This window comes from Hemicordylus capensis, chromosome 17 (genome assembly GCF_027244095.1).
Source record: "Hemicordylus capensis ecotype Gifberg chromosome 17, rHemCap1.1.pri, whole genome shotgun sequence".
NCBI lineage: Eukaryota > Metazoa > Chordata > Lepidosauria > Squamata > Cordylidae > Hemicordylus > Hemicordylus capensis.
Genome location: NC_069673.1, coordinates 14,171,491 through 14,196,785, shown reverse-complemented (window position 1 = coordinate 14,196,785; position 25,295 = coordinate 14,171,491). Strand labels below are relative to the sequence as shown.

Sequence of the window (25,295 nt, the reverse complement as noted above, 5' to 3'; positions counted from 1 at the left end):
CTCTTTGTGCTCAACATAACCGAAACTTCTCGAAAGCAAAAGCATGCTTCAGAATCCAGCCACGTCCACTGGCACGTGACTGCACAATTCTGCAATTCTTAAAGCTACATTTCATGACTTCCAGACCAGGGGAAGTGAGGCTGCTGGGGTGGGTTACTCCTGCTTGCCTATAGGGCAGGGTTATGCAGATGAGTTTAGGGGTGTCCCATCAGGAGGAGACCTAATCCACCCTGCCTTGAGTGACAAAGGCAAGTCAGTCGGTTGCAGCAACGAAGTGTCAAATAGCCTCCGCAAACACCCACCCAGAGATGACCTGTTGTTGCCTGTGGAAGTGGGGGGTGAACACTTTGATAGCTTCCTTGGGCCAAAACTTTAACTTCAAATTCTACAACTGTGCAAGTCGAGCTGCCTAATTTCCTCCTGAGTACGAACCTGGCATCTCTTCCCTCCCCAGGATGTTGCACTTCTAAAAGATTATGGATAGGACAGAGAAAGGCATGCGAGGATGAGACGGAGCAGAGGTAGGTAGAGAGAGTGATCTCTTCAGTAGGACCCCTTCCTGTCCTCCGTCCTAAACATTCTCTCTCTACAACCCCGACGGCTGCCAACTTGTTCTACAAAGTAAAATGGTGGGATTCTTCTCCTACTCTCAAATGTCACTCTTAACCACGTCTCTGTATTTGGCCAGAGCGTTTTACCTCTCTCCGTGCAATGCTGACACCGGGGCCGCTCAGATAACAGAAGGCAAAGCACTCTGCGCTTAACAAACTCCAGCCTGTATTCAGTTACAAGAGCTGCCTCCGGAAGTGAAACTGCGCCGGAGCCGGTGTGGTCCGGCCGGGGCGTGGCTGCCGTTGCGTCCTGTGGCACTACAGCGTCGAGAAGGGCCCCGTCTCGTGCTTCTTGGGGCGCCTCACTCCTTGGATGAAGAAGCTCGGGGAGTTGGGCAGGCGGGCAGTGTGGCCCCTCTCCACGTTGTAAGCGGCAGGCCCGGGCGTCCCCTCTGAAAGGGAGAAGGGGTGGATGGCGCTCCGTTCCCACCCTGTGCTCTGCCCCCACAGCTGTTTTTGGACTGAAATCCTCAGTGACCCACAGCCAGACATTCTGGGAGTTGGAGGCCCACATCTCCAGGTGGCCGCCCCTGCACTAGAGGAGAAGAGGGTTCAGCGGCTCAATGGACAGGGCCTCTGGTGGTCCCCCCAGGGCTTCTGCCACTTCTCACGTTTGCTTGCCCACCGGAACGCGGCTTGTGGGGCAGGGCTGATGATGATGGCTGGCGCTCTCTGGAGAATGTGGAAGTAGGCGCAGTCTGTCGAGTAGCTGTTGGGGGCTGGGTGGTTCAAGGTGTCTGTAGGGGGGAGAGAGCGGGTGAGTGCAAGGAACACACGTCCCTGTCTGCTCTGGAAGAAGGCAAGAAGTCCCTTCCTTGGGGGTAGGCGGCCCTTGACTCTCCTGCTGTTCTTGCTTACAATTCCCATCCTCTTCAATCACAATTCATTTGGGCTAGGGATGATGGGTATTGTAGTCCAGCAGCAGCCGGGGGGCCACTGGTCCCTCCCCTGACCTTAATTTAAACGGTTCTGTTTTTACAAAAGGGCAATTTATGTCTAAGGACGACAAGATAGCCGGTCCAAGAGTGAGTCGCACCCATGGAAACTCAGTTGCAAAACACTTAAATCAGCCCATGGTGGCCCCCTTAATTCAGGATTCCCAGCCTTGGGTTCCCAAAGGTCCCATGTTGAACTACAGCTCCCATCATCCACAGCCAGATGTCATTGGCTCCAGCCTGCCCTACCCTGCAGGGCTCTTCGGAGAACGAAATGGGAGAACCCGGCATGCAGCCCTGAGGTTCGGGCGTTGGGGGGAGAGCAGGAGAGAAACGGAACTCAAGAGACAGGAGGCTGAGGGTGCCTCTCCCTCCCGCAGCGTCCTCACTTTTGTTGATGAAACTGAACTCTCCCTTCTGTCCCATGGTGAAGTTGGGGCTACTGGGCCCATTGGCTGGCTGCGAGCCCAGGGGGCGGCCGTAGTCGAGCGGAGAGGGCCACTGCAAAGCGCAGACAAGAGAGGTGAGAGGCAGACATGAGGATTTATTTATTTTTTAAACTAGACCTCTGAGGTCACCAGCTAGAGCGAAGTGCAACGCCAGGGCTGAAGGCAGAGTCCGTTGCTTCCTGTGAGGCACACACCTTGCGCATGCAAAGAGACCTTTCCTTCTGATTTAGTGCAGCTCAGGGATTGAACACAGAGCTCTAGAACTAGCCAGAAGGGTGGCGTGCGAAGGCCTGGTCAGAGGCAGCCACTGGATATTCCCATTTTGCAGCTGAGGAAGGCTGAGGCTGATAGAAGTGATGAACGTGCAGCCAGCTCGGGCATGTTTGATTTCTAAGGAACAGCGGTGGTCCGAACTCTTTAGCAAGACGGTCCCACTTTAGAGCCAGAGGCCACTGAGGCTCTCAACCTCCTGATCGGCTGCAACCCACCTGGGAATCCCAGGCTCACTTCTGCCCACCCCAGTGCAGGAAATCCTGCTAGATCTGCCTGCCCAGGGCCCTTGGTTCCATGCCAATTGACCGGGCTCTGCGGCACAACTTCCAGGCCACAAGCAAAACCTACGTTGGTCTCACGCATGAAATCCGCTTTCTTGGTGAAAGGATGCTTGCTCTGGAACCAGGATTTCTGCCAGGCGCGGCGCCCTCCGCCTTCTAACGAAACAGAAGAGACCAAGTGTTGCAGTACAGAGAGGCATTCCAAGAGCAAGAGTGTACCTAGCCAAACACGAGTCCCCTAAAGATGCCCATAGATGGCTCCCCTGTGGGAAAACAAGGAGCCTTTCTGTCATCTCCACCTCTTGAGGTTTTCTCAGCAGTTCTCTCTAGGTCCCAAGTTCCCTCAACAGGCTTGCACACAAGTCCACAAAAACAACTAGTGCAGGGGGGAAATTCACTAGCCCGGCTGGCTACAAGCTTTGTTGTGGCACACCAACAGCAGCGGAGCGACCAACTCACGAGACCTTGGAGAGCTGCTGCCAGTCAGAGACGACAAGGCTGGATTAGGTTGCCCAAGGGTCTGACTCAGTCAAGGGCAGCTTTGAATGTTAATCTGACAAACTCGGAACCTAGGAAGCTGCCCTAGATGGAGTCAGACCATAAGGTCTATCCAGCTCAGTAATGTCTTCCCAGACTGGCAGCGGCTTCTCCAAGGTTGCAGGCAGGAGTCTCTCTCAGCCCTCTCTTGGAGATGCTGCCAGGGAGGGGACTTGGAGCCGAGATGCTCAAGTAGATCTTTGCAGCTTTCTTGAAATAGCGGCTTTGAACCTAGCCGGAGGCAGGAGAATCTCCCCTTCCTCCACACCTTCCAGTACCTCTCGGCGGCGTCTTCCACCCAAAGGTGTAGGACGGAGCGCTGGTCTCCCTGTAGTTGACGTTGGGAGGGGAGTAGGCTGCTGGCCCAGGACTATCCATGTTCAGCACCAGCGTCAGCCGGCCCTCCGGGCTTGCCCGCCGCCCTAGGCAAAGAGCAAGAGAGGGTTCGCTGCGGAGGCAACAGAGCAGCAAAGGAGGCCACACTCAGAAGGGCTGCAGCGTGCCGAGGAAGAGAGCATGAGCTGGATGGGTAGGGTTGCCAGCTGACTGGAAAAAGGTCTGGCTTGGCTCCTGTGTGAGCAGTCGTTGGCAACCCTCCCTGCAGGCAAATCCAAAGCCAAGACTACTTACTGTTCTGCCTGGCGGAATAAATATCGGGGAAGAGGGGCGGTGCGCTGCTTTCTCTGCTCAGGCGGCTCCTGGAAAGCAAACACATGCCGCAAATGGGGGGAGAGAAGGGTCGAGGGGCCAGGCTAGGAGGCAGGCGGGAAAAGCAGCAGGCAAAGCACTCTGCTCTCTTCTCTCCTAGCGGGGGCAGGTGCTCTGATCTTCTGCCTATCCTTAGGGGGCTGTTTCGTCCGGATATTTATTATACCTGCTGTATAAAAAGGTAAAGTATGCCCTCGAGTTGATTCCGACTCCTGGCACCCACAGAGCCCTGTAGTTGTCTGGTGGAATCCAGGAGGGGTTGGCCATTGCCTCCTCCTGCGCAGTGTGAGACGGTGCCTTTCAGCAGCTTCCTAGATCGCGGCTGCCCAATCTAGGTGTTTCCCATAGCCTGGGAAACAGACCAGCGGGGATTCGAACCGGCAACCTTCTGCTTGTTAGTCAAGCGTTTCCCTGCTGCGCCACTTAAGGTCTATTTATTATACATGCACACAACCTAGTCTTGGATTCAGGAAAACCCAGCAATTGGACATTCAATCTGATCTAGCTGGGTGGGGACGCAGGTTGGATTTGGATATCTAGGGGCTGGCCCGGCCTGCATTACCATGGGTATTGTGCATGCCTCTTATACAGCAGGGGTGTCTTTCGGGGTTTCTTGACCTGGCTGCTGTCCAGGAACTGCTGGGCCAAAAACTTGATTTGTTTCTGCTTGAACTCCATAGCGGTGGCCCAGCGGTCTTGGTGCGTCTTGGCCCCCAGCTCTCTGTCGGCTGGAGAGGCGGTTGCGTGGTGTGTGACATCGGCGGGTTCTTGGGTTCTGCGGCCCTTGGGGTTCTGTTCCGCCAGATTGTGCCCGGGTTCCCCCAAGGCGGCAGGCGAGGCAGGGCACAGCGGGATCCTTGGGCTGAGGCCCTCAACTTCAGCTTGGCTCTTCTAGGCTATGGCAAATAGTGACTCTTGACAAATATTTATACACTGTTTTCCAACCAATGTTCTCAAAACTGTTTACATAAAGGGGGAAAAAGATTATACTAGAGAGAGAACCGGTTCTCCTTTGTAGAGCTCCTCTATTGTGTATAAAAGAGGGATTAATCCAACAGGATTGTTAAAAGCAAATGTTTTGGCATAAAGATGTCATTTTCAGTGCTTGACGTTTGCGTTTGAACCGGCATTCCTATGGAGCAAAACTGAAACTCTTCCAGCCAATCACCTGAAGCTGATGAAAAGCATGGAGAGAGAAAGAGAACCGTGAGATTTTGGGCACTGTGGAAAGGAAAGCAGTCGGTGAGCTTTCTAGATTTGTGATCTCTAGATTAAACATCTAACCTATTTAATATATATGTATGTAAAGTTTATAGCTAATATAACACAGGGGTCTCAACACTGAGTCCCCAGCTATTGTCAGACTACTACTCCCATCATCCACAGCCACATTGTGGCTGATGGGAGTTGTCCAAGCACAGCAGGGGACCGAAGGTTGAGCACCCCTGCTGAAATGTATCATGAGAAAACAGAATAATGTTCTGATACTTAACGATGCCAACAATTAATAAAAAGAAGGTTTCAAGTTGACTGAGGTTCTTTTATTTCCTTTAGCACGTTGCTAAATTAATTGAGACAGGAGGGCAATATACTCTTTTTTAGTTTAGTGAATTGTTATGTGTTTTTAACATGGAGATATTCCTTTTTCTCTGTATATTTGTAGTAATTGCAACCAATAATAAAAGCAAAAAAAAAAAGAGCAGCTCAATCCTGCAAAACTAAACAGATGGCTCCTTCTGCCAAAGGTGTAAGGGGATGAGGCTGTAGCGAAGGGCTAACACATCTGCTTTGCTTGCAGGAGGTCCCAGGTTCAAGCCCTGGCAGCATCTCCAAGCAAGGCTGGGAAAGACTCCTGTGTGAAACCTTGGAGAAGCTGCTGCCAGTCAGTGTAGTCAGTACTGAGCTGGAGGGACCAAGGGTCTGACTCAGCATAAGACAGCTTCCTGTGTTCTTGTCAGCTAAGTTAACTGAGACTCCAGGAAGACTCCTCACAGACTTTACAGGCTGGGCTTGTGTCCACCTTGCTTCCAAGTCTAAGCCCTGTGTAGTTAACAAATCATAGGAACATAGGAAGCTACCATATACTGAGTCAGGCCCTGGGTCCATCTAGGTCAGGATTGTCTACCCAGACTGGCAGCAGCTTCTCCAAGGTGGCAGGCAGGAGTCTCTCTCAGCCCTCTCTTGGAGATGCTGCCACGGAGGGAACTTGAACCTTCTGCTCTTCCCAGAGCGGCTCCATCCTCTAAGAAGGGGAATCTCTTCTAGTGCTCACACTTCTAGTCTCCCTTTCATTTGCAACCAGGGCAGACCCTGCTAAGCTAAGAGGACACGTCATGCTTGCTACAGGATCAGCTCTCCTGTCAGTCTTGTGCAGACCACCAAATTAGCCATCTTTTTAAGGCTTTAGAAGGGATATAATTTTTTCAAGATCCGATTCTATAGGATTTACGGTAGACCAGTGGTGAATTTATGGTGCGCAGCAGGTCTGCGCTTCTTAGTAAAAGCGGGTTTTGGCCGTCGCGGGTGGTGACCCCATTAAGGCGGAGAGCGCGCCTTGGAGCCTCAGACCCGCCCACCTGCAAAGGCGCGTGCGCAGTCCTCCCAACCAGGCAACACTTTAACCCGTTCGTAGCTGCACTCTACAGTCTCTGAAAAGTGGAATTCCCGCGGCTTTGACGTCATCAGACCTCGCCGCCTACCTCCCCGTCGTCTCCCATAGAGATGGTCTATGTAGCTTTCTCTAGAAATACACGAATAAACTAGAGTGACATTTCTTTACTCCATATCATACTTCCGGGCTCAGTTGGGGCAGTCTTTTTTTAAAAATACACTTTTTAATTGTGAAATTTGATGCTCATATATTTTTTAGAATTTACAGAGGAGCACATTTGGCAAAACTCAAGAAAACCAGAAGACAGTCCCGTGTGTCAAAATGCATTAAAAGAAAAACAAATCGTAAACCGTACAACACAAGGAAAAACGGGGCAAAATAAATAGAATTATCAGTGCAAAATAAAATCACATGTTTTATTTGCTGACCTAAGACCCAAATAAAGGTTTGATTGTTTCCCCACCCCATCAAAAAACAAAATGCAAGCACTCCGAAATCCACAGACCCAATAATAATGAAACATGGTTGTTCCATAAAACAAAACCATGAAACAGAATAAAGAGCAACCCACCCTCAAGCGCTTCAGAAAGCCTCGTCTGAAACGCGACCTCCTACTCCCTCCCCCCAAATCCAGAAGCAGAACCGCTTCAAATGCGAACGGAGCGACTCTAGCCTTTTTGTTGTTTACCTCCACCTTCGGCGGCCCTTTCTACCCAACCCCTCTCTCCCTCCCTCCAGGGTTGGGGAAGTCGGGGGGGAGGAGGAGGAGGAGCTCTGACGTCACCAGAGGGCCGACCAGGGTCCCGAGGCGCGCGGGCGCGGGCGCGAGGACGCCTCTCCGTCGAGGGCTGAGTGACGCAGGCGAGCGGCTCGCGCGCTGATTGGCCGGGCGGGCAGGCTGGCGGCGGCGCGTGCGGCCCCGCCCCCTCCCCTCTCCTCGGGCGTGCGTGAGGAGGCGGCGGCGGCGGCGGCGCGTGGCAGCGTCTCCGTCCGTCTGCGCGGCCCCCTTCCTCCTCTCCTCTTCTTCCTCCCCCTCCTCCTCTTCCTCCCTCCTTCCTTCCTTCCTCCCCGCCCCTCTCCTCCTCCTCCTCCTCAGGCCGAGGCCATGACCGACTTCAAGCTGGGCATCGTGCGGCTCGGCCGGGTGGCGGGCAAGGTGCGGGCGCGGCCCCTCCGCCGGGTCCCCCCTCCTCGAACGGGGGTTGGGGGGTGGGTGGAGGTGGAGGATAGGGAGGGCCGGGGCGCGACGCCCCCTCCCCGTGACGTCAAGCGTCCCTGCTCTGTGACGTCACGCGGGCTCCCCCTCTTTCTGTGACGTCACCGACCTCCCTGCTTTCCCCCTAGGAACCTGGGCTTCTCCCCTTTCAGAGGGTGGGAAAGTAGTTCCGGAGGGCAGGTGGGAGGCCGCCTTGTCCTGAGTCAGGCCCTTGGTCCACCCAGCTGTGGCTTGCCTGGCAGCAGCTTCCCGGAGTTTCAGGCAGGGATGATGATGATTATTATTTTAGCTCTACCTGGAGATGTTGCCTGGGATTGAACCTGGGGCCGTCTGCCCTGCTTTGCCAGCACAGCAGCCTCGTCCCAAAGTGGGAGATGGGAAGTTGCCCTGCTCTTCCATCTAGCTAGCTGTTGTCTCCTCTTACTGGCAGCAGCTCTCCAGGGTCTTGGAGACGGACAGACCAGCTTTTCTCAGCCTTGAACCTGTTAAGTGGAGAGGCTAGGGATTGGGCCCAGGATCATTTGCATCCCAAACGGGTGCTCTGGCACTGAGCTATGGCCCTTAATGATAAGCTACTTTGCCCAGGAGTTGGACCCTTGGTCCACCTACCTGCCTGCTCTGACTCATAGCAGCTCTCCAGCATTTCAGGCAGACAGTCTTTCCCAGTCCTACATAGGTTCTTTTTTGTCACCTGCCTCAGGATCCTTTTAATCAGCGATCCCTGGGAGTGGACTTGGGGCTTTCTGCATGCAAAGCAGGTGCTCTGTCTTTGAGCTATGGCTCCCTCTCCACAATGGGATTCAATATATGAAGCTTCCTTGTCAGATCAACCCCTGCTAATTGAGCAAAGAGGTACCTTTAAAAGTGGTGATTCTCTTAGATTTAGCAGGGGGAGAGCAAATGGCCCTATCCACTCCCAGCACAGCATCCCTACAGTGGCAGCTGTTGGTTGTTGTCTTATGTGTCTTTTTAGATTGTGAGCCCTTTGGGGACAGGGGATCATCTTCTTTGTGTATTTTTCTATGTAAACCGCTTTGAGAATTGTTGAAGAGCAGTATATAAATATTTGTTGTTGTAGTAGTCGATCCTCGGACCAGCCATTTCAGAATTCTCTGCTCTATCTCCAGTATATCAGTCAGGGAAATCTGTTCTCCTTCTGTCACCCGAAAATAGCTGGAGATTGAACCCGTAGCCCCTGAGCTGCCCTCGTAGTCTGTGGGCTTTTTCTTTGGAGCTAGATAGCCAAGGCTTATAATTGCTATGTCTGAAAGCCTTGTTTTAAAAAAACCTTTCCCCTGTGTAAAGTTTGAGAAGATATCTGAACTTTTCTGTTTATACTAAGGCGAAATTGTGTGTGCGTATGTGTTGTAATTCTATGTTGTTGTTTCTGACTGCGGTACTTTGGATTAATAATATTGTGAGTGTTGTTTAGTGATATTGCTTATCCTGGGATGAATGAACATGTAACCCAAGGATGGCAACTTTTGTGGTTTTGGTCTTGAGATAAGGATAGGAAACTTTATACATTCCAGAGATGATGGTATTTGTAAATCTGTTGGGAAGGGAAAGTAAGTGTGTGTGTGTGTGTGTGTGTGTGTATGTATTATGGCATAAGCTTTTATTGGCAAGCCTCTATTTCTTTCTGAGAGGCAACTGCTGGTCCCTGAGCAAGAATTAATCTTTGGGAGGTGTGATATTTCTTCCCTGCCTCCTCCAACCAACTACCAGCTCTCTTTGTGAGCTCTCTGGGGGCATTTGGTTGGCTACTGGAGCTAGCAAATTCTAGGTTGTTCAAGGAATATAGGAAGCTGCTGTTCTAGGAGTATAGGAAGTATTAGACCATTGTTCTAGGAATCTAGGAATATGTCTTATACTGAGTCAGACCTTTGGTCCACCGAGCTCAGTATTGTCACTGATTGGCAGCAGGACTCCAAGGTTTTAGGCAGGAATCTTTCAGTCCTGCCTAGAGAAGCACCTTTTGGACAGGCTGAGATGCTGCAAGGAGTGAACTTCAAGTGCTTCAGCAACTTCCCTCTCTGCTTTAGACAAGGCTGCGAAAGTTGTCCATCCACTTTGTAGAAAAGTAGACCACAGAAGCTATGCCCTTGGGGTAACGGAAAAGTTTCACACACCCTGGGATAGTTTAGCTTAGCATTGTGGTGAAATGAATGGAAAATGTGTTGGGAAATGTATCCTCAGTATGGAATACTTAACCCTGAATTACCTCTTTCGTTTCAGACAAAGTATACGCTGATAGATGAGCAAGACATTCCACTTGTGGAGAGTTACTCTTTTGAGGTAAGGATCTAGCCCTCCCCTTGTCATTTGAGCACTTGTTTTCCTCTCTTGTTTTCACTGTCCAGCTCTTTAAGAGTGCCTTCTCTGAGTCGCTCTTGAGGCTACAATTCTATGTACATTTCCTGGGAGCAACCGCCACTAAACACAGGTGGGGCTTGCTTTCATGTAAAGACATATAAGGTCAGTAACTGGTGGCGCTTGGCCACATCTTTCCCTCTAAAGCAGTGATCTTTGCTGTTTTTCAAACAGTGACCACTTGGGCACAAAACCATCTATGTGAGAGCTGTCTCCCACTGTGCTGACCTGCGCTTTTCTCAGTGCTGGGAGGGCCCTTTAAGAGAGACAGGGGCCCCCTTTTCAGAGCTCTGTGGGGAGAGCACTTCCCAGCACTCTGTACATACCGTCCGAGATGCTGCAGGGGCTTAAAGGAACCCCACTGGCTCTGGGCAAAGTGCAGCACTGCGTGGTGAGGATGGTAATCTCCACATGGTACCCAGGAGACTGTGTGGAGCATTTAGCTTTGGCTGGAGCTTTGCACAAGCCCAATAAACAATTGCACTGGGGGTTAGTGAGGACCGCCCCTTCACTCTACAACAAAGAATGCTGCTCCAAAGATTTCCTTTTAGTCTCCCACAACTACCAGCCTCAGGGATTCATGGAAAGATGTGGATAAGCACCTTCTGTGGCAACAGGATTTGACAGCAGACCCATTGGGGTGGAGGGACTGTACTTTCCATTAGAAACCCACTAAGCCTCTCTAACCCACCCACCCCCTTCCACTCCAGCCCCTTCCTCTCGCTCTCTCAATGTGCTCTTTTCCTTTTGATTAGGCTCGGATGGAGGTCGATGCTGACGGAAATGGTGCTAAAATTTTTGCTTATGCATTTGACAAAAACCGAGGACGGGGATCCGGACGGCTGCTGCACGAGTTACTATGGTGGGTATTGTTGTGTGGACAGAACATACTGTGAGTTTCCACAGAACGTGTGTATAGCCTGTATTGCTGGGCTTCGCGGTGTGTTAAGCAGTAGCAGGATCTGAGTTGTACTGAAATGTCCCTCTTCCCATCTCGTGCTTCCTTCACAAGTTTTCCAAACAAGTTCTCTTGCTTAAATACGTATTTATATAGACTATAAACTATGTAGACTAAAAATGTTAAACTAGGAATGGTGGTCCTGTCAATATCGCAAGTGAGGTCTGGTCAATAAAATGACTCTTCAGAAACTGAAAATTGGGCTATCGGTTTCTGTTTTTTCCAGGTTTTCTGGTGGAATTTTAGTTGCTTTGACATTGCAGTGTTAATGAATTTGTCCTGTGGGTTTGTTTGTTTTTAATATTAAGAGCTGTTTTGGGATGAAAAGCGGCACACAAATTTAGTAAACTCGGTGTTGGACATAGATAAACCTGATGTTAGGGTATGCTACTTAGAACAGAGAGTGGAATTTTCAAGATTATTTTATCCATAAATGTTGGGAATGGAAAATAATTTTGGAAATCCATCAAGATATTTGGGAGTTGACAATATTTTTAGCTAGGTAGGTATGTTGTCTGTTGTTAGGCTGTCACATGTTACTCAGTACCCTACTGGAAAAGGGATTTCAGTTTTTCTAAAATTGGGCAACGAGTTTTAGCTGCTTTGGGTAGCAAATACTTGTCTAGCAGTCTTCTTCTTAAGACCTGGGGAGCTAAAGGGTCCCAGTTGCTGACAGAAGGAAGCTTTTCTTATGCACAAACTGAATGAAAAAGGAGAGGGCGGCTAGAAGCCTCACCTAGCATACAGGGTGCTTCTGCACCATGGAAGATGTAACTTGTCTCTGACCTGTTGCTTCTTCTCATCGTTTGAACCTTCAGAGAGAAAAGGTTCCCCTCTCCCTCCCCATAGTTGGTGGTGCCTAAATGGTGGCAAACCACCATTTCGTAGGGGGTCGGCTTCTCGTGCCTTGTCACTTGCTTGAGTTGCCGACTGGGGCATCCAAATATCCTCTGCTGGGAACTGCAAGTTGCTCGTCGTCTCTTCCAGGGAGAGGCATCGGGGAGGCATTGCCCCAGGGTTTCAGGTGGTGCATCTCAACGCAGTGACAGTGGACAACCGTCTGGACAACCTGCGATTGGTTCCATGGGGCTGGAGACCCAAAGCCGAAGACATTTCTAGTAAACAAAGGTAAAATCCTTGGCAGCTGAAGAGTTGCGGGCAACGGCGTGATGAGGGTCAGAGAGGCCCCCGGCATGGTTCCACTGGGATAGCCTTGGTTGGGTTTCTTGTTATTGCAATTTTTGCATCTGGGGGAAATGGAAATATCCAAGCTGCGGGGACTCTCTGACCTGACCTGGTCTAGGAGGATCGGCTGGCTCTCTTCTCCAAGGTTCTTTAAGGCCTAATAGCAGGGGTGGCAACTTTTAGCACTACAACTTCCATCATCCCCAGTCACTGTTTATTGTGGCTGTGGATGATGGGAGCTGTAGTTCAGCAGCAAGGCTTGCCTGCCCCTAGCCTAAAGAGAGAATGCCTGCAGAGGCCATAAACAGGGCACTGTACAGATTAAGCTAGTCACTACTAAGTGTTAACTGGTGAGGGTTATTGTCCCCTTTTAACTTTGGACGGTAGGGGCGCTACGTTTGTGTGTGAGAGAGAATGTCTCTGAGTAGACTGGTTTTTGTTGAAGGGAACAAAGCTTATACTGGCTGGCGATACAGCAGCTCCCCACGGACCCCATAGAGGAGCAGTTTCCCGTGCTGAATGTGACGCGCTACTATAACGCTAATGGTGACGTCGTGGAGGAAGAGGAGAACTCCTGCACATACTACGAATGCCACTACCCTCCCTGCACGATGATTGAGAAACAGGTGCGTCCCCGGCCCGGGGCCAGTTTACAGATGACGGGGTCCCTCTTCCTGGGCTGACTGCTCCGTGTGTACCCTTTTTGCTTGTCCAAGCTGGGCAAGCAGCAGTAATCTGGAAAAGGGAGTCAGTCATGGTGCTCAGTCTGCCTGTTTTTGTAGAAGGAAAAGTGCAAATAAGGATCTGTAGGTATAGATCACGAGGGAAAGAAGTGGAGCTTTTGGAGTGAGGAGGAAAGCACACAGAGAGTCCTGATGAGTTTTACCAACAAATAATGCACATTTTTATTACATTCCGCTCTTCCGAGGAGCCCAGAGTGGTGTACGTAGCTATGTTTATCCTCACAACAACCCAGTGAGGTAGGTTAGGCTAAGGGAAAAGTGGCTGGCCCAGAGTCACCCAGCAAGTATAATGGCTGCATGGGGATTTGAACTCTGGCCTCTCTAGTCGAACACTCCAGCCACTAAAAGCATCTGAGTATATGAAGCTACCTTCTGCGGAGTTGGGTTATTGAGCCGTCTACCTTGGTAGTGTCTCCCTGGACTGGCAGTCTCTCTCCAGAGCTTGAGGTGGGGTCTCTGCCAGCCATACCTGGAGATAACAAGGGTCTGACTGTTGCATGCAGAAAGAACCCAGGACTGTCTGTGTGCAAAGCAGACGCTCTATAAATATTGCCCTATCCCTATCTAGAATCCTTGTCAAGGTAATTTTGTTTTGTAAAGGGGGTATCCTCTTGCTTACTGAGACGTTGCTTCCTTCCCTGACGGCATGCATAGGACCTTTGGGTGGGCTCCCATCCAGTGAGCACTGCTTTGCTGTAGCGAGGCCTCTGCTGCCTTCAGACCACCCCCTGGGGCTTCTGGTTGGCTTGTTGGGGGGATGCTTCTCCCTGTTTCCCCCCCCCCGCCCCGCTGGAGGGGATGCTGACGCCTTTCCCCGTGCTCCTCTCTCCAGCTACGCGAATTCAACATCTGTGGGCGCTGCCAGGTCGCGCGGTACTGTGGCTCGCAGTGCCAGCAGAAGGACTGGCCGGCTCACAAGAAGCACTGTCGGGAGAAGAAGCGAGTCTTCCAGCAAGAGCTCGGACCAGAGCGATGACTGGCTGGCCGCCCGCAGAGGCCATAGCCGCAAGGCGCCTTCCCGGAGGGCGCAGGGCAGTGTCGGCTTTGCACAGACTGCTCACTTGAAGCCAGAGGCACTGACAACGGGGGGAAAGAGGAGAGAGAGAGAGAGAGAGAGAGAGAGAGAGAAATATTTACAAACCAACCCCTGTGATGCTTGAGGAACGGGACTGGCTCTCCCCTTCCAGTGTTAGCCTCGAGCAAAAAGACTACTGCGGAGGCTGTCCTGGCCGGAAGCTTCCCAATTATTTATATGTTAATATGTTTGTAAACTTGTGTACAGTTTTTTTTTTGGTTAGCAGTTCTCTTATATAGGACTCATTTACTGTAATGTTCGGGGTGAGAACACATTGTTGGTCGAAATAACTGTCCTGTAGCGAAAGCGTTGCCTCCCGCTGTGGCTGGGAGAAGGCCAGGGGAGCGAGCCCAGACATCCGCCGTCAACTCTGCATGGAAGCTGTGTTTTCGAGTAAAAGATTGCAATGGACTGGCGGCTCCCTCCCTTCCTTCCTTCCCGCTGGGGCGGCTCCCCCCCTGGCCCCCTCCGAGTTGGTTCTCGCTGTTTCCCCCGGAGCAGGGCCTTCCCACCACCCCAGAGACGTGGAAGCCCGCTCCTGAGCTTCAGGTGGGAAACTTCATTCCCCTCCTCTCGGTCTTCTCTGCGGTGGGGGCCAGCGCCGGTTCCCAGCTGTCCTGGATCAAGACAGTCCCTTCTGCACACATTCCGCCCGGGGATGTGCGCAGGGACCGTTACGCCTTGGAGTGAGGCAGCCGCAGGGGTGCCGCCTCACCTGGACTTGCCAGGCGGAGAGGCTTACAAGGCGCAGGGATGGGACAGGTGCTGTGGCCACCACACCCAAGCGGGCTGCAGCCCCAGCATACTCCTTGTGGGCCCGTCCAGTTATTAACTGAAAATGGGCCCAGAGTAGCTCAGGGAACACCCCCACCCCACCCCCAAGCTCTGCCTAGAAGCTTCACCCCAGAAGAAGAGCAGCTACGTGCCGAATCCGTTCTGTTGGGACAGGAGCATTCTTGCCCTACAACTTTGGAGTCCTTTCCCCATGGAAACTTGTGTTTCTTGGAGGTAGGACAGGACAGAGTTGTTGCGATAGTGTTATGTGCTGGGGGCGGGGGGGGGGGGCAAGCTGCCAGTCGCAAACTGGGTGCCACTATGTTTTTCCAGTAAAGTTGTGTAGGACATTTATCATGCTGCGAGTAGAGTGGCTGCCCTCTAAGATCCAGGAGCCCCTTAATGGGGGCTTCCAGTTCAGAAATAGAAGCTCAGACTGTGTGAGACGCTAGTACTTTTGGTTTAACCATCGCTCTGGATCACACGGTCCAGATTTGGAGAATGTGAGTGAAACTGAACTGCCTGCATCCTCTGTGGCTGAGCCAAAATAGGAAGCTGCCGTATACTGAGTCAGACCATTGGTCTATCTGGCTAAGAATTGTCTTCATCGACTGGCAGCAGGTTTGCAGGCAGGAATGTCTCTCAGTCCTCTCTTGGAGGTGCTGCCAGGGAAGGAACTTGGAACCTTCTGCTCTTCCCAGAGCAGCTCCATCCCCTGAGGGGAATCTCTTCCAGTGCTCACACTTCTAGTCTCCCATTCATATGCAGCCAGGGTGGACCCTGCTTAGCGAAGGGGACAAGTCAGGCTTGCTACCACCAGAGCAGCTCTCCTCTAGTTGTGTGTGTGTGTGTGTGCCAAGATGTGTGTCCAGAACCCTCCAGTAGCCATGTACAATCCCCAAGGGCCTCCAGTTGGGGAGAGCAGCCACTGGACCCAAGTGCTGGCCACTTGCTCCTCTGGTCGCCCACCGGGATGTGCGAGATCCCCCAGCGGAACAGGGGAAAGGTGCAACTTGTGGATTTGCCCATGAGTGGTGGGCATGCAGCCAAGAGCCCACTCCGAAGGAGGCCATTCCTCCCGTTCGCCTGTGCTGTGCTTATAGAGGCAGATGGCACAGCACCCACCCAACACCCAGAACCAAAAGGGAGGGGGGCAGAGGAGCAAGTCCGCTTCTGATGGAAGACTTGGGTTGCGGCTGCCGCCAAAGAATGCCGCGCAGGCGCAGGGCGGGCTGCAACTTAGGGCGGGGGGTGGGCTTGAGTCTGGGGGGGCCCGGAGGCGCTGCTGCTGCGCCTCCGTCCGTGCGTAAAGAAGAGAAGCGCAGGGCGCAGGGCGCTTTCGCCAGCAACCGGCGCGCGCTCTCCCAGCGGCAGGGAGCGAGGCCCGCCGGCTTCTCCTCCCGGAGGGGGCCCGCCTGGCATTCGCCTGGCCGCCGGAGCGTCCTGGGGACGCAGAGCGGGACGTGGCCGGCGGGGCGGCTGGTAGCCCGCCGCCCCAGGAGCGCTTCAGAGCGCGGAGCAGCCTCGCCCGCCCCGGGCCAGGCAGGCGAGGAGGGCCGCCCAAGGGGAGACCCCCCCTCCTCTCCCCTCGCCCCCCGCCCCCCCTTCTCCCAGCCCCCCCGGCCTTGAAAGCAACGTGGCTCCCGCTCTCCAGAGGCCGCGCGGAGCAGGGAGGGAGCGAGAGGCAGGCGGCGCCGGGGAGGACCTGGGCCGCCCCAGACCCGGCGGGCGGGCGGGCGGAGCCTGGAAGCCCGGGCCGGCCTCTTCCTCCTGCCGCTCCCGGCGGCTTCCTCTCCAGAGCGGCGGCCTCGGCTTATCCTCGCCTCTCTCCGGGCCTGAGGTGGGCGGGGAAGGAGGGCTGCTGCCGGGGGACCCGCGCTGGGGCGGGCGGGCGGGCGGCCTCCCCTGGGAGGTGGGGCTGAGGCTGCTCTGGTGAAGGGGGGCGGCTCAGGAAGGGGGAGCGGGTGCCGAGCCTCCAGCCCGCGGCTGCGGCTGCTGCTGGGCTGGGCGAGGCGCTTTAGCCCCCAACCCTTGCGCGCAGGAATAGAGGCAGCTGCCACATCCCGAGTCGGACCCTTGGTCCAGCTAGCTCAGGATTGTCTGCACGGACTGGCAGCAGCGTCTCCAGGGTGGCAGGCAGGGGTCTCTCCTCCCAGCCCTGCCTTAGAGATGCCGCCAGGGAGCGAACGGGGAGCCTCCTGCATGCATGCAGGTGCTCTCCTAGGGCACTCTCTTGCCCTGCTCGCATGCCAGCTCCCATTCAGATGCAAACCAGGGCAGACCCTGCTTAGCTAAAGGGGGGCAATGCATGCTTTAAGCCCCAGCTCCTGACTGCTGGGATGTGTGGGATTTCCCCAAGTGGGTTTGGGGAAACAGACTATTTATCTGTGTGTCCATATGTACCTGCCTTTTGCGGGTGTATATTATTAATTAATTAATTAATTAATTAATTAATTAATGGGGCAGCATTCAAACTAAGTTAATCATGGCTGCCTCATATTGGGCAAGGTGAGGGGTTCCACTCGAGCCTTTTTCTCCTCTGCTAGAACTTCTGACCCCCTTTTGGGGAAAGTCATGACTGAGCTCCCTTGAAACACATGGGTCTTAAATTAGTCTCCACTGGTTCTGGCCTGGACTCTCCAGGAATCCGCATCAATCTCCGGGAGCCCCTTGAAAGCAAACCTGCTTTGATTCAATGGCTTTACGGTGGGGGGAAAAGGGAGGCAGGCACTGTGGATGGGGAGCAGGGCTACTGGCGTGGTGGGAAGTGTCGGAGCTTAGCAGGGATTTTAATCCACACAACTGATGAGGAGTCTGGAGTCGGAAGGCTTTAGCTATGCCAGATTAGTTAACACTAAGAACAAGCCGGTGCTTAGTGGCCCTGGGGGAGTCAAGGCCCGGGGTTCCTTCTGACCCAAACCCTGCCCTAATTCAGAATTGCACATTTGCTGACTTCTGTCTCCTGTGCTGCCTCCCTCCCTCCCTCCCGCACCAGCATGAGTGGGCTCTGAGATGGCCTTCCAGTGCAAGATGCAGACCATGCAAGTGGTCGACACCGAGTACAGTGCCGACGCCGTGGAGTGGTGCCCCGTCGAGGGCTGGCACGACATCCTGGCGTGTGGCACCTACCAGCTGAAGAAACCGGACTGCAAAGTGAGTGGCCGTGCTCCTAGTAGAAAGAGCTGATAACGTCCAAGAGCCGATCCTTCCAAGGAAGAGCTGGATAAAGCTTAGGAGACACACTTTGCGATTTGGGTTGGGCGCCCCAGAGTTTGTGAGCTCCTTTGGCGGTGGGGCTGGCCGGCAGCCCAGCTGTGAGCATGTGGCTGAGAGCGGGTGGCATTGCCCCCGAGACCGAGATCATCCCCCAAGGCGACCGCTTTCTGCTCTGTTGCAGCCGGGCAAGAGCCCCGAGGAGAGTGACCGACCCCATGTCCGCCTGGGCCGCCTCTACCTGTATCACTTTGAAGAACAGATCTTTGTGCCGCTGACTGAGATCCAGAGGCTAGAAATGGCTGCCGTGTTGGACATGAAATGGTAGTATTTGAGTAGTTATTTTGCGTGCCATTAAATCGTTAGCATCTGTGACCAAAAAAATGTGGCAGTTAAGAATAAGAAGAGCCCTGCTGGATCAAGCCCAAGGCCCATCTAGTTGAGCATCCTGTTCCACACAGTGGCCCACCAGATGCCTCTGAGAAGCCCACAGGCAGGAGTTGAGGGCTTGCCCTCTCTCCTGCTGTTCCTCCCCTGCATCTGGTACTCAGAGGCGTCCTGCCTCTGCGGCCGGAGGTGGCCTGTAGCCCTCAGACTAGTAGCCGTTGATAGCCATCTCCTCTGGGCATTATGTAACCTGGGACGTTTTAGTACCAGAATTGGCCTGTCTTCCTTTCCCCACTCCATCCCCTGGGAATCCCTGTCACTGGGAACACTGACTGCAAGGGCAAATCTCATAGATGGCAAGTACTCCTTTCTAGTTTGAATCGGCTCTTCTTCTACTAAGTAGTGATGTGGATTGCTCTTTGACTTGTTTAATCAGCAAAAGGTTGACTCCCTCCAGGATTTGGGGTGGGTTACAGCCATGGAAATGACCTTTAACACATTAATTCATTGTAGCATTGTGCATTTCTCCCTAAACGAGGTTTCGATTCTTCAGTAAACAAGGCTTGGATTCAGCCCTGCTTCCCCTAAAGAATTTCTTGCCTCTTCTCCTTCCTCAAGGTGCCACGTTCCTATTGCAGAACTTCCTGTTTTAAGTATTGCGAACGCCAAGGGCGGAGTAGAACTCTTCCGCTTGACAGGAACTGAGGTAGGTGGCCTGGGTGTGAACCGCAAAGCAGTTCTGTTCACACGTGGGGAGGACATCACTCTGTCCATGTGGCCCCTACAATTTAGCTGGTGGTTATTATTATTATTATCTTACATTTATATCCCGCTCTTCCTCCAAGGAGCCCCAAGTGGAGTACTGCATACTTGAGTTTCTCCTCACAACAACCCCGTGAAGTAGGCTAGGCTAAGAGAGAAGTGACTGGCCCAGAGTCACCCAGCAAGTCCCATGGCTGAATGGGGATTTGAATTCGGGTCTCCCTGGTCCCAGTCCAGCGCTCTAACCTGGTTGCCTTGCCTTGCCTCTCCCCCTGCTCAACAAAGAGAATTGCCTCTTTGCTCGATTAGCATGGGATACCTTGTATAGCTCCAAGTGGCTGGTTTTACTACATTCATTCATTCATTCGATTTCTAAACCGCCCTTCCAAAAATGGCTCAGGGCGGTTTACACAGATAAATAATAAACAAATATGCCCCTTGGGCCTGTCTGGCTGTGATCAGCTTCCTTTCCCCTCCAGTAGAAGAGCTGCCGGCTGGAGCCGCTGTGCGTTGCTACCCTCGGAGAGGAAGGCCTCGCCTTGTCTCTGGATTGGTCCACGGGACGAGAGCAGTGGTGAGCGACGGCCAGGAGACTGGGCGTTTCCGCCTGCGTCGGGGTGGGGATCAACGTGGCTAGCCGTATTTCAAGATTTGGGCGGGCGGGAGGGGAACGTTGCTGGAGTCTTCATTGTGGCCGTGTTTTGGCCGGTCCAGCGGGTGTCTGCCGGAGACAGGGATGTCTCTCCCACCTGTGAGTTCTCTGTGCTTCTGTTCTGTGGTGGCAACATTGCACCAGTGTGAGAAGTCTTGACCCAGCGGATGGGGGCTTCACACCGCCCGTCCCTCGTCCCGCCTTCCCACTGCCCATGTTGACCAAGCGGAGAGGCTTTGTGGCCGGGGAAACTGGCCGCTTTAGCCCAACGGCTCGGGGAATCCCTGGCGGAGGAGAGGTTAGAACGAGGCACGTCCCCATCGGTAGCACGGTCTCTTCTTTTTTTTTGCAGCGGGCGCCCACTGCGACTGGTCTGCAGCGACTCCAAAGGGCGGCTGAGCTTGCTGGCTGTCGGCGCCTCTGCCACCTCTGTCGACGTCCTGGAGCAGTGGAAAGCGCATGACTTTGAGGCCTGGATTGCTGCTTTTGACTACTGGAACACACACGTGGTGTACTCAGGTCTGTGCTTTCACCGCGGGGGCCAGAGTCGTGCCCCCGTCTTGCTTCCGTGGTGGTCCGTGTTCCCTGTAATAGGGATTCCCAGATGTTACTGACTACAACTCCCAGCATCCGCAGCCAAAGGCCATTGCAGCTGGGGATTCTGGGAGTTGTAGTCCGTAACACCCAGAAATCCCTGTTATAGGGGACACACAAGTGGGGGCTCCCCCTTTCCCGGAGACGGCCACTTGGGGCCAGTATCCCAGTATGTGCCTGACTGGGTGTACTTGGGAAGCTGCTTCCTACTGAGTCAGGTCCTTGGTCCACCTTGCCCAGTACATGTCCCTACTGACTGGCAGCAGCTTTCAAATCCCGTCAGCAGCATGTGGCGAAGTCCTTCCTTTTGTTTATCCTGAATCTCTTGCCAATCAATTATACTGAGTGGCCACAAGTTCTAGCTTTGTATGAGGCGGGGGGTGATGGGTTTGGAAATATCTGTGCACATACTTCCTCAAACCTTGCTGATGTTGATTTGTGAGCAGGTTTGTAAAGCACTAGAGGAGGGTTTCTTAACCTTGGGCCCCCAGATGTTGTTGGACTACAACTCCCATCATCCTCAGCCACAAAGGCCATGTCTGGGGATTCTGGGAGTGGTAGTCCAACAACATCTGGGGGCCCAAGGTGAAGAAACCCTCCTCTAGAGCCTGAGTCCCGCCGCTTAGAAAGCTTTCTTCCAGCTTTGTGCAAGGCTCTGAGGTATTCCCCCCGTGGCTCAGTGAAAGGGCTTCCATCCCCTCACCCTTTCTCTCTCTCTCTCTCCGATTCAGGTGGGGACGACTGCAAACTACGGGGCTGGGATACCCGAATCGACCCAAAGGCTCCCATCTTCACGAGAGAGAGGTAAGCAGTTGTCTGCCCGATGGAGCTTGGCTAAGGCTTCTCCTAGAACAGGGCTGCTCAACTTTGGCCCTCCTGCAGATGTTGGCCTACAGTTCCCATAATCCCTGGCTATTGGCCACTGTGGCTGGGGATTATGAGAGTTGTAGTTCAAAAACAGCTGGGGGGGCCTATGCTGAGCAGGCCTGTCCTAGAAGAACCTCATTGGATTGGACCCAAGACCCATCTGGTCCAGTCTCCTGTTTCCCACAGGGACCCACTAGATGCCTCTGGGGAACCCTCAGGCAAGAGGAAAGGGCGTGTCCCCTCTCCTGCTGTTACTCCCCTGCAACTGGGATTTAGAAGCATCTTGCCTCGGAGCCTGGAGGTGGCCTAGAGCCACAAGGCTAGAAGCCATTGATGGACTTTCCCTCCAGTCTCCCTTTTCCTTGCCCGCTGAGAATGCTTGGGCATGCTGAGCAGATTCAGCCCCAGCGGGGGCTGCTGACGGTCCTTTCTGGCTTCCCGTTGTAGGCATTCCATGGGGGTGTGCAGCATCCAGAGCCACCCACTCCGGGAGAATCTGCTGGCCACTGGGAGGTGAGTCTCCCCGCTGGGCCTCCTGTCTGGCCCAGGGACGGAGAGCTGGTTGGGGTGATGGTTATTTGTGACTGGAGGCTTTGGTAGCCCACAGAGGGGACGCTAGCAGGTCTGTGGGAGGAGAGCCGGTCTTGTGGGAGCAAGCATGAATTGACCCCGTAGCTAAGCAGGGTCTGCCCTGTTTTGCATTTGGATGGGAGACCCCATGTGTGAGCACTGGAAGATATTCCCCTTGGGGAAGGGGCCGGTTTGGGAAAGAGCATCTGGCTTCCAAGTTCCCTCCCTGGCAACATCTCCAAGATAGGGCTGAGAGAGACTCCTGCCTGTAATCTTGGGAGAAGCTGCTGCCAGTCTGGGTGGACAGTGCTGAGCTAGATGGACCAGAGGTCTGACTCAGTATATGGCAGCTTCCTATGTTCCTGTGTGCACTTCTTGCGGTTTCCTGAGGCATGTTGGCTTTCTCCAGCTATGATGAACACGTCTTGCTGTGGGACACCCGGAATATGAGGGAGCCGCTGGCAGACACCCCCGTGCAGGGCGGCGTTTGGCGGCTGAAGTGGCACCCCACGCAGGAACACTTGCTCCTGGCAGCCTGCATGCACGACGGCTTCAAGATCCTCAACTGCCCCGGCAGCTCAGGTGAAGCGGATTTGGTTTTTTGGAGCCCTCGCCTAGCTAGGTGTCGACTGGTAGTTCCCCCTGGTGTGTGGGAACGAAGCCATGCGAATGGTCTGAGCTGAGTAGGGTAACCCCTGAAGGTCTGGGCCAGAAAGAGTTGGACAGGCCTCCTCTCCAAAGGAAGCACCCTTCCCAACTTTGGCCTTCCTGCAGATGTTGGCCTACAACCCCCATAACCCCTGGCTGTTGCCCACTGTAGCTGGGGGTTATGGGAGTTGTAGTCCAAAAACAGCTGGGGAGGGGGGGAGCTAAGTTGAGCAGGCCTGCCTCACGCAGGATATGGAGTAGCCACTCATTGGCTCTCCCTCCGTGCCAAACAGATAAGAAAGAGAATTATTGCTAAGCAGTAGAAGCCGTTACAAAACACACACCACGAATTTGCCCTAAGCTATCTAACAGGCTGTCGTCCTTTCTTTTTTCCCTGCACGTTGTCAGAGAGCAAAGAGAAATGCACTGTCCTTTCTTCCTACGTCTTACACAACTCTTTGGCGTACGGAGCGGATTGGTCAAGGCTCCCGCCGAGGGACTCCTTCTCGCCGTCGGCAGAGATGCCAGAGGAGGGCCATGCAAACCGAGAAGCTGAGAGAGTGGACCTTGCCGTCCCGCACTTCAAGATCATTTACGAATCCCCAACAGCCACCTTTGATGTGTTTGTAGATGAGGAGGATGAGACCCTGACCTCCGCAGCGCAAGAGGAAAGTAGCTTTGACCCTCGGGGGCCTTGTCCAGCTGGAGAGGAGCCAGACACCAAAGCACGCGAGGAAACCCCGTCGGCAGAATTCCAAAGAGAGGCCAGCCTCCTGGCAACCTGTTCCTTTTACGACAACGTGCTGCACCTTTGGAAGTGGGAAGCTAGCTGGGCTATCCCTTCGGCCTAAATACAGGCTGCTTAACCTTGGTGCCCCAGCTGCTGGGGACTACAACTCCCCTCAGCCCCGGCCTTTGTGGCTGAGGGTGATGGGAGCTGTAGTCCAGCAGCAGCTGGGGAACCAGGGTTAAGCAACCCGGCCTCAATGCATCACCAGCATGGCTGCTGCGGTAAAGTTGCGGCTGGCCTCTCTCTCTCTCTCTCCTTGGCAGTGTTTTAGCACTAGGGTGGGCAAGGCAGAGACCACTTTAGGGGCGAGATGCCCACAGTGCTGGTCTCTCGTTGCCTTCCTTACCCCAGGTTTCCAGCTTTACTGTCCTGGCTGTCTTTGGCTCAGAGAGCTCTGAAGACTCCTTGGACACTTCAGGGATATGTTTAAAAACCCATTCCTTGCTGCAGCCCTGGAAGTTGCAGCTGCACTCAATAGTATTCATTCTAGCATCCCATTTCAAGGGGGCAATTGCTTTCCTGGCACGGGCCTATTGGGGGACTGACATCCACGGGAATCAAGTCAGGTTCTCATTCCACCAGACTGCATAGGCACAGATAACCCAGATAAGGTTGGGGTTTCTGATTTTTCCGTGCGTTTGACACAGTAGACTGGAGAAGAGCAAAAATGCTCTGTTACCCATACTGCTCATTTCTACTTGCCATGAGAAACCAACCCCTTCACTTCTCTTTGCTCTGTGTGAAGACCTGGGCTCAGTGTCTGTCCTGCAGCAAGGACAGCCAGCCCCATGACTAGCCCCACTTCTGTTGGGGATTTAGCTTTTCCGAGTTACCTTTTTTTCCAATCGCCAGCTTAAGGAGGTTGGCAGTTGGCAGCCCGTGTGTGGCAGAAGTTTTCCTTATTGCTCAGTGGCCACCTTGTGGCTAAAAGGAGACAGTTTTCCTCTAGCCAAACACCGGAGAAAGGAGGGGAGACACCAAGGCAGCACTGCCGCCTCCTTTCTATAAACTACCTCTCTCTTGCTGAGGGTCCTGTGGCTTTAAGCCTCTGCTTCCTTTCCTGTGACTCCTGGGGCACAGCTAGTAGACGAGCTGACCAGCTGGCACCTGCACAGGGCTTCTCAGAGTCCTCTTACTCCCAATCTCACAGAAGGGAAGAACACCAGCAACCATCAGTATTAATGGGGAGGATATTTGTACTTTCCTGGAACCTAGCCATGGACCATTCCTCAGGGCTGCAGAGATTGTTGCTGACGGGCACGCTTGTGATGGGAGACGCTGCCGTCATGTCTCCAAAGTACGTACAAATAACGCACATGATTGTGAACAAGATTACCACTTGTTTAATAAAAGATATCTATTTTGGACCTTTCTAGAACAAAACAACATGTGACTGCTTTTTTGCTTACAGCTGTCCATGGTTCTGAATTTTAGTTTTCCTTTGGGTGTGGACTTACAGCAGAGGGGCTCTCTTTCACCTAGCAAAAAGAACCCACATACCTGTTAATATCAAGTTGGGTTTAGTTCTTTACTGGCCGTAAACTGTACTGTGAGCCACTGGTGTAGCTGGTATAACTGCAGCTACAAGAAGCATCATGGTCTAAGTCCCACTTCTAATGAGGGAGAGGGTAGACCAGCTGTTCAAAGTACATGAGCCCTGGTATCCCAACCACTAGCAGCTTACAACAAGCCAGGGAAATGCCAAAGGAGGCAGCTCAGGTGCCTCTCCCCCATTCCACTCGAGAGGACACTGCCTGCAGGCTGGTGACTTGTCAGGTAGAGTTGCACAGTTAACTGTGCAGCTTTACCTGATGAATGGCCAGCCTGCAGGCAATATGGTTCTCAGCTGTGGGGAGATGAGAGAGGAACAACTCGAGCTTCCGCCTTTGTTTGGCCGAACCAACTGTAAATGTAAAGCTGAAACAATCCCTCGTAATGCATCCATCTGAATTCTGAAAACTACTCTGTTAAGAGCCAGCCCTCTAGTAAGAACTTCCACTGGAGCCTCTAGAGTGAAGGTTGTGCAACCCAGTCCTTGCAGCGCCTCCAGGAACAGCAGATTAACCTATCTATATATAGCAAA

The 25,295-nt window shown here is 53.3% G+C and overlaps 3 protein-coding genes and 1 long non-coding RNA gene across 4 annotated transcripts; 3 read left to right on the top strand and 1 right to left on the bottom strand.

The window, feature by feature from the left end:
* Positions 1 to 454: 454 nt before the first annotated feature.
* Positions 455 to 5,324, top strand: LOC128338770 (uncharacterized). The gene is made up of 2 exons (XR_008312692.1): positions 455 to 521; positions 4,884 to 5,324. It is a non-coding gene; the product is annotated as an uncharacterized LOC128338770 (long non-coding RNA).
* On the bottom strand, positions 761 to 4,526 carry STPG3 (sperm-tail PG-rich repeat containing 3). Its single transcript, XM_053281658.1, has 7 exons — positions 4,357 to 4,526; positions 3,717 to 3,784; positions 3,365 to 3,508; positions 2,617 to 2,705; positions 1,936 to 2,047; positions 1,223 to 1,348; positions 761 to 1,003 (listed from the first exon to the last, which is right to left on the bottom strand). The coding sequence occupies exons 1-7, from the start codon at positions 4,470 to 4,472 to the stop codon at positions 870 to 872; spliced, it is 789 nt and encodes a 262-aa protein (XP_053137633.1). The 5' UTR covers positions 4,473 to 4,526; the 3' UTR covers positions 761 to 869.
* A 2,005-nt stretch (positions 5,325 to 7,329) lies between the features above and the next one.
* On the top strand, positions 7,330 to 14,366 carry ZMYND19 (zinc finger MYND-type containing 19). Its single transcript, XM_053281628.1, has 6 exons — positions 7,330 to 7,561; positions 9,860 to 9,919; positions 10,750 to 10,856; positions 11,940 to 12,080; positions 12,583 to 12,763; positions 13,713 to 14,366. The coding sequence occupies exons 1-6, from the start codon at positions 7,511 to 7,513 to the stop codon at positions 13,854 to 13,856; spliced, it is 684 nt and encodes a 227-aa protein (XP_053137603.1). The 5' UTR covers positions 7,330 to 7,510; the 3' UTR covers positions 13,857 to 14,366.
* Positions 14,367 to 16,010: 1,644 nt separating this feature from the next.
* Positions 16,011 to 25,226, top strand: DPH7 (diphthamide biosynthesis 7). Its single transcript, XM_053282022.1, has 10 exons — positions 16,011 to 16,569; positions 17,725 to 17,882; positions 18,127 to 18,266; positions 18,948 to 19,035; positions 19,574 to 19,665; positions 20,096 to 20,262; positions 21,069 to 21,141; positions 21,652 to 21,717; positions 22,184 to 22,356; positions 22,831 to 25,226. Exons 2-10 carry the CDS (start codon positions 17,742 to 17,744, stop codon positions 23,271 to 23,273), a joined length of 1,383 nt encoding a protein of 460 aa, XP_053137997.1. The 5' UTR covers positions 16,011 to 16,569; positions 17,725 to 17,741; the 3' UTR covers positions 23,274 to 25,226.
* Positions 25,227 to 25,295: the final 69 nt, after the last annotated feature.

Excerpts from the sequence above, each read along its gene's own strand:
- STPG3 (XM_053281658.1), bottom strand. The coding sequence starts at position 4,472 with ATGGAGTTCAAGCAGAAACAAATCAAGTTTTTGGCCCAGCAGTTCCTG. Across the intron at positions 2,048-2,616 it reads ATTTCATGCGTGAGACCAAC|TGGCCCTCTCCGCTCGACTA; the intron begins GTAGGTTTTGCT and ends TGCGCTTTGCAG. Across the intron at positions 1,004-1,222 it reads GTTCCGGTGGGCAAGCAAAC|AGGGGACGCCCGGGCCTGCC; the intron begins GTGAGAAGTGGC and ends TCTCCCTTTCAG.
- ZMYND19 (XM_053281628.1), top strand. The coding sequence starts at position 7,511 with ATGACCGACTTCAAGCTGGGCATCGTGCGGCTCGGCCGGGTGGCGGGC. Across the intron at positions 10,857-11,939 it reads CTGCTGCACGAGTTACTATG|GGAGAGGCATCGGGGAGGCA; the intron begins GTGGGTATTGTT and ends CGTCTCTTCCAG. Across the intron at positions 12,764-13,712 it reads GCACGATGATTGAGAAACAG|CTACGCGAATTCAACATCTG; the intron begins GTGCGTCCCCGG and ends TCCTCTCTCCAG.
- DPH7 (XM_053282022.1), top strand. The coding sequence starts at position 17,742 with ATGGCCTTCCAGTGCAAGATGCAGACCATGCAAGTGGTCGACACCGAG. Across the intron at positions 17,883-18,126 it reads TGAAGAAACCGGACTGCAAA|CCGGGCAAGAGCCCCGAGGA; the intron begins GTGAGTGGCCGT and ends GCTCTGTTGCAG. Across the intron at positions 21,718-22,183 it reads AATCTGCTGGCCACTGGGAG|CTATGATGAACACGTCTTGC; the intron begins GTGAGTCTCCCC and ends GGCTTTCTCCAG.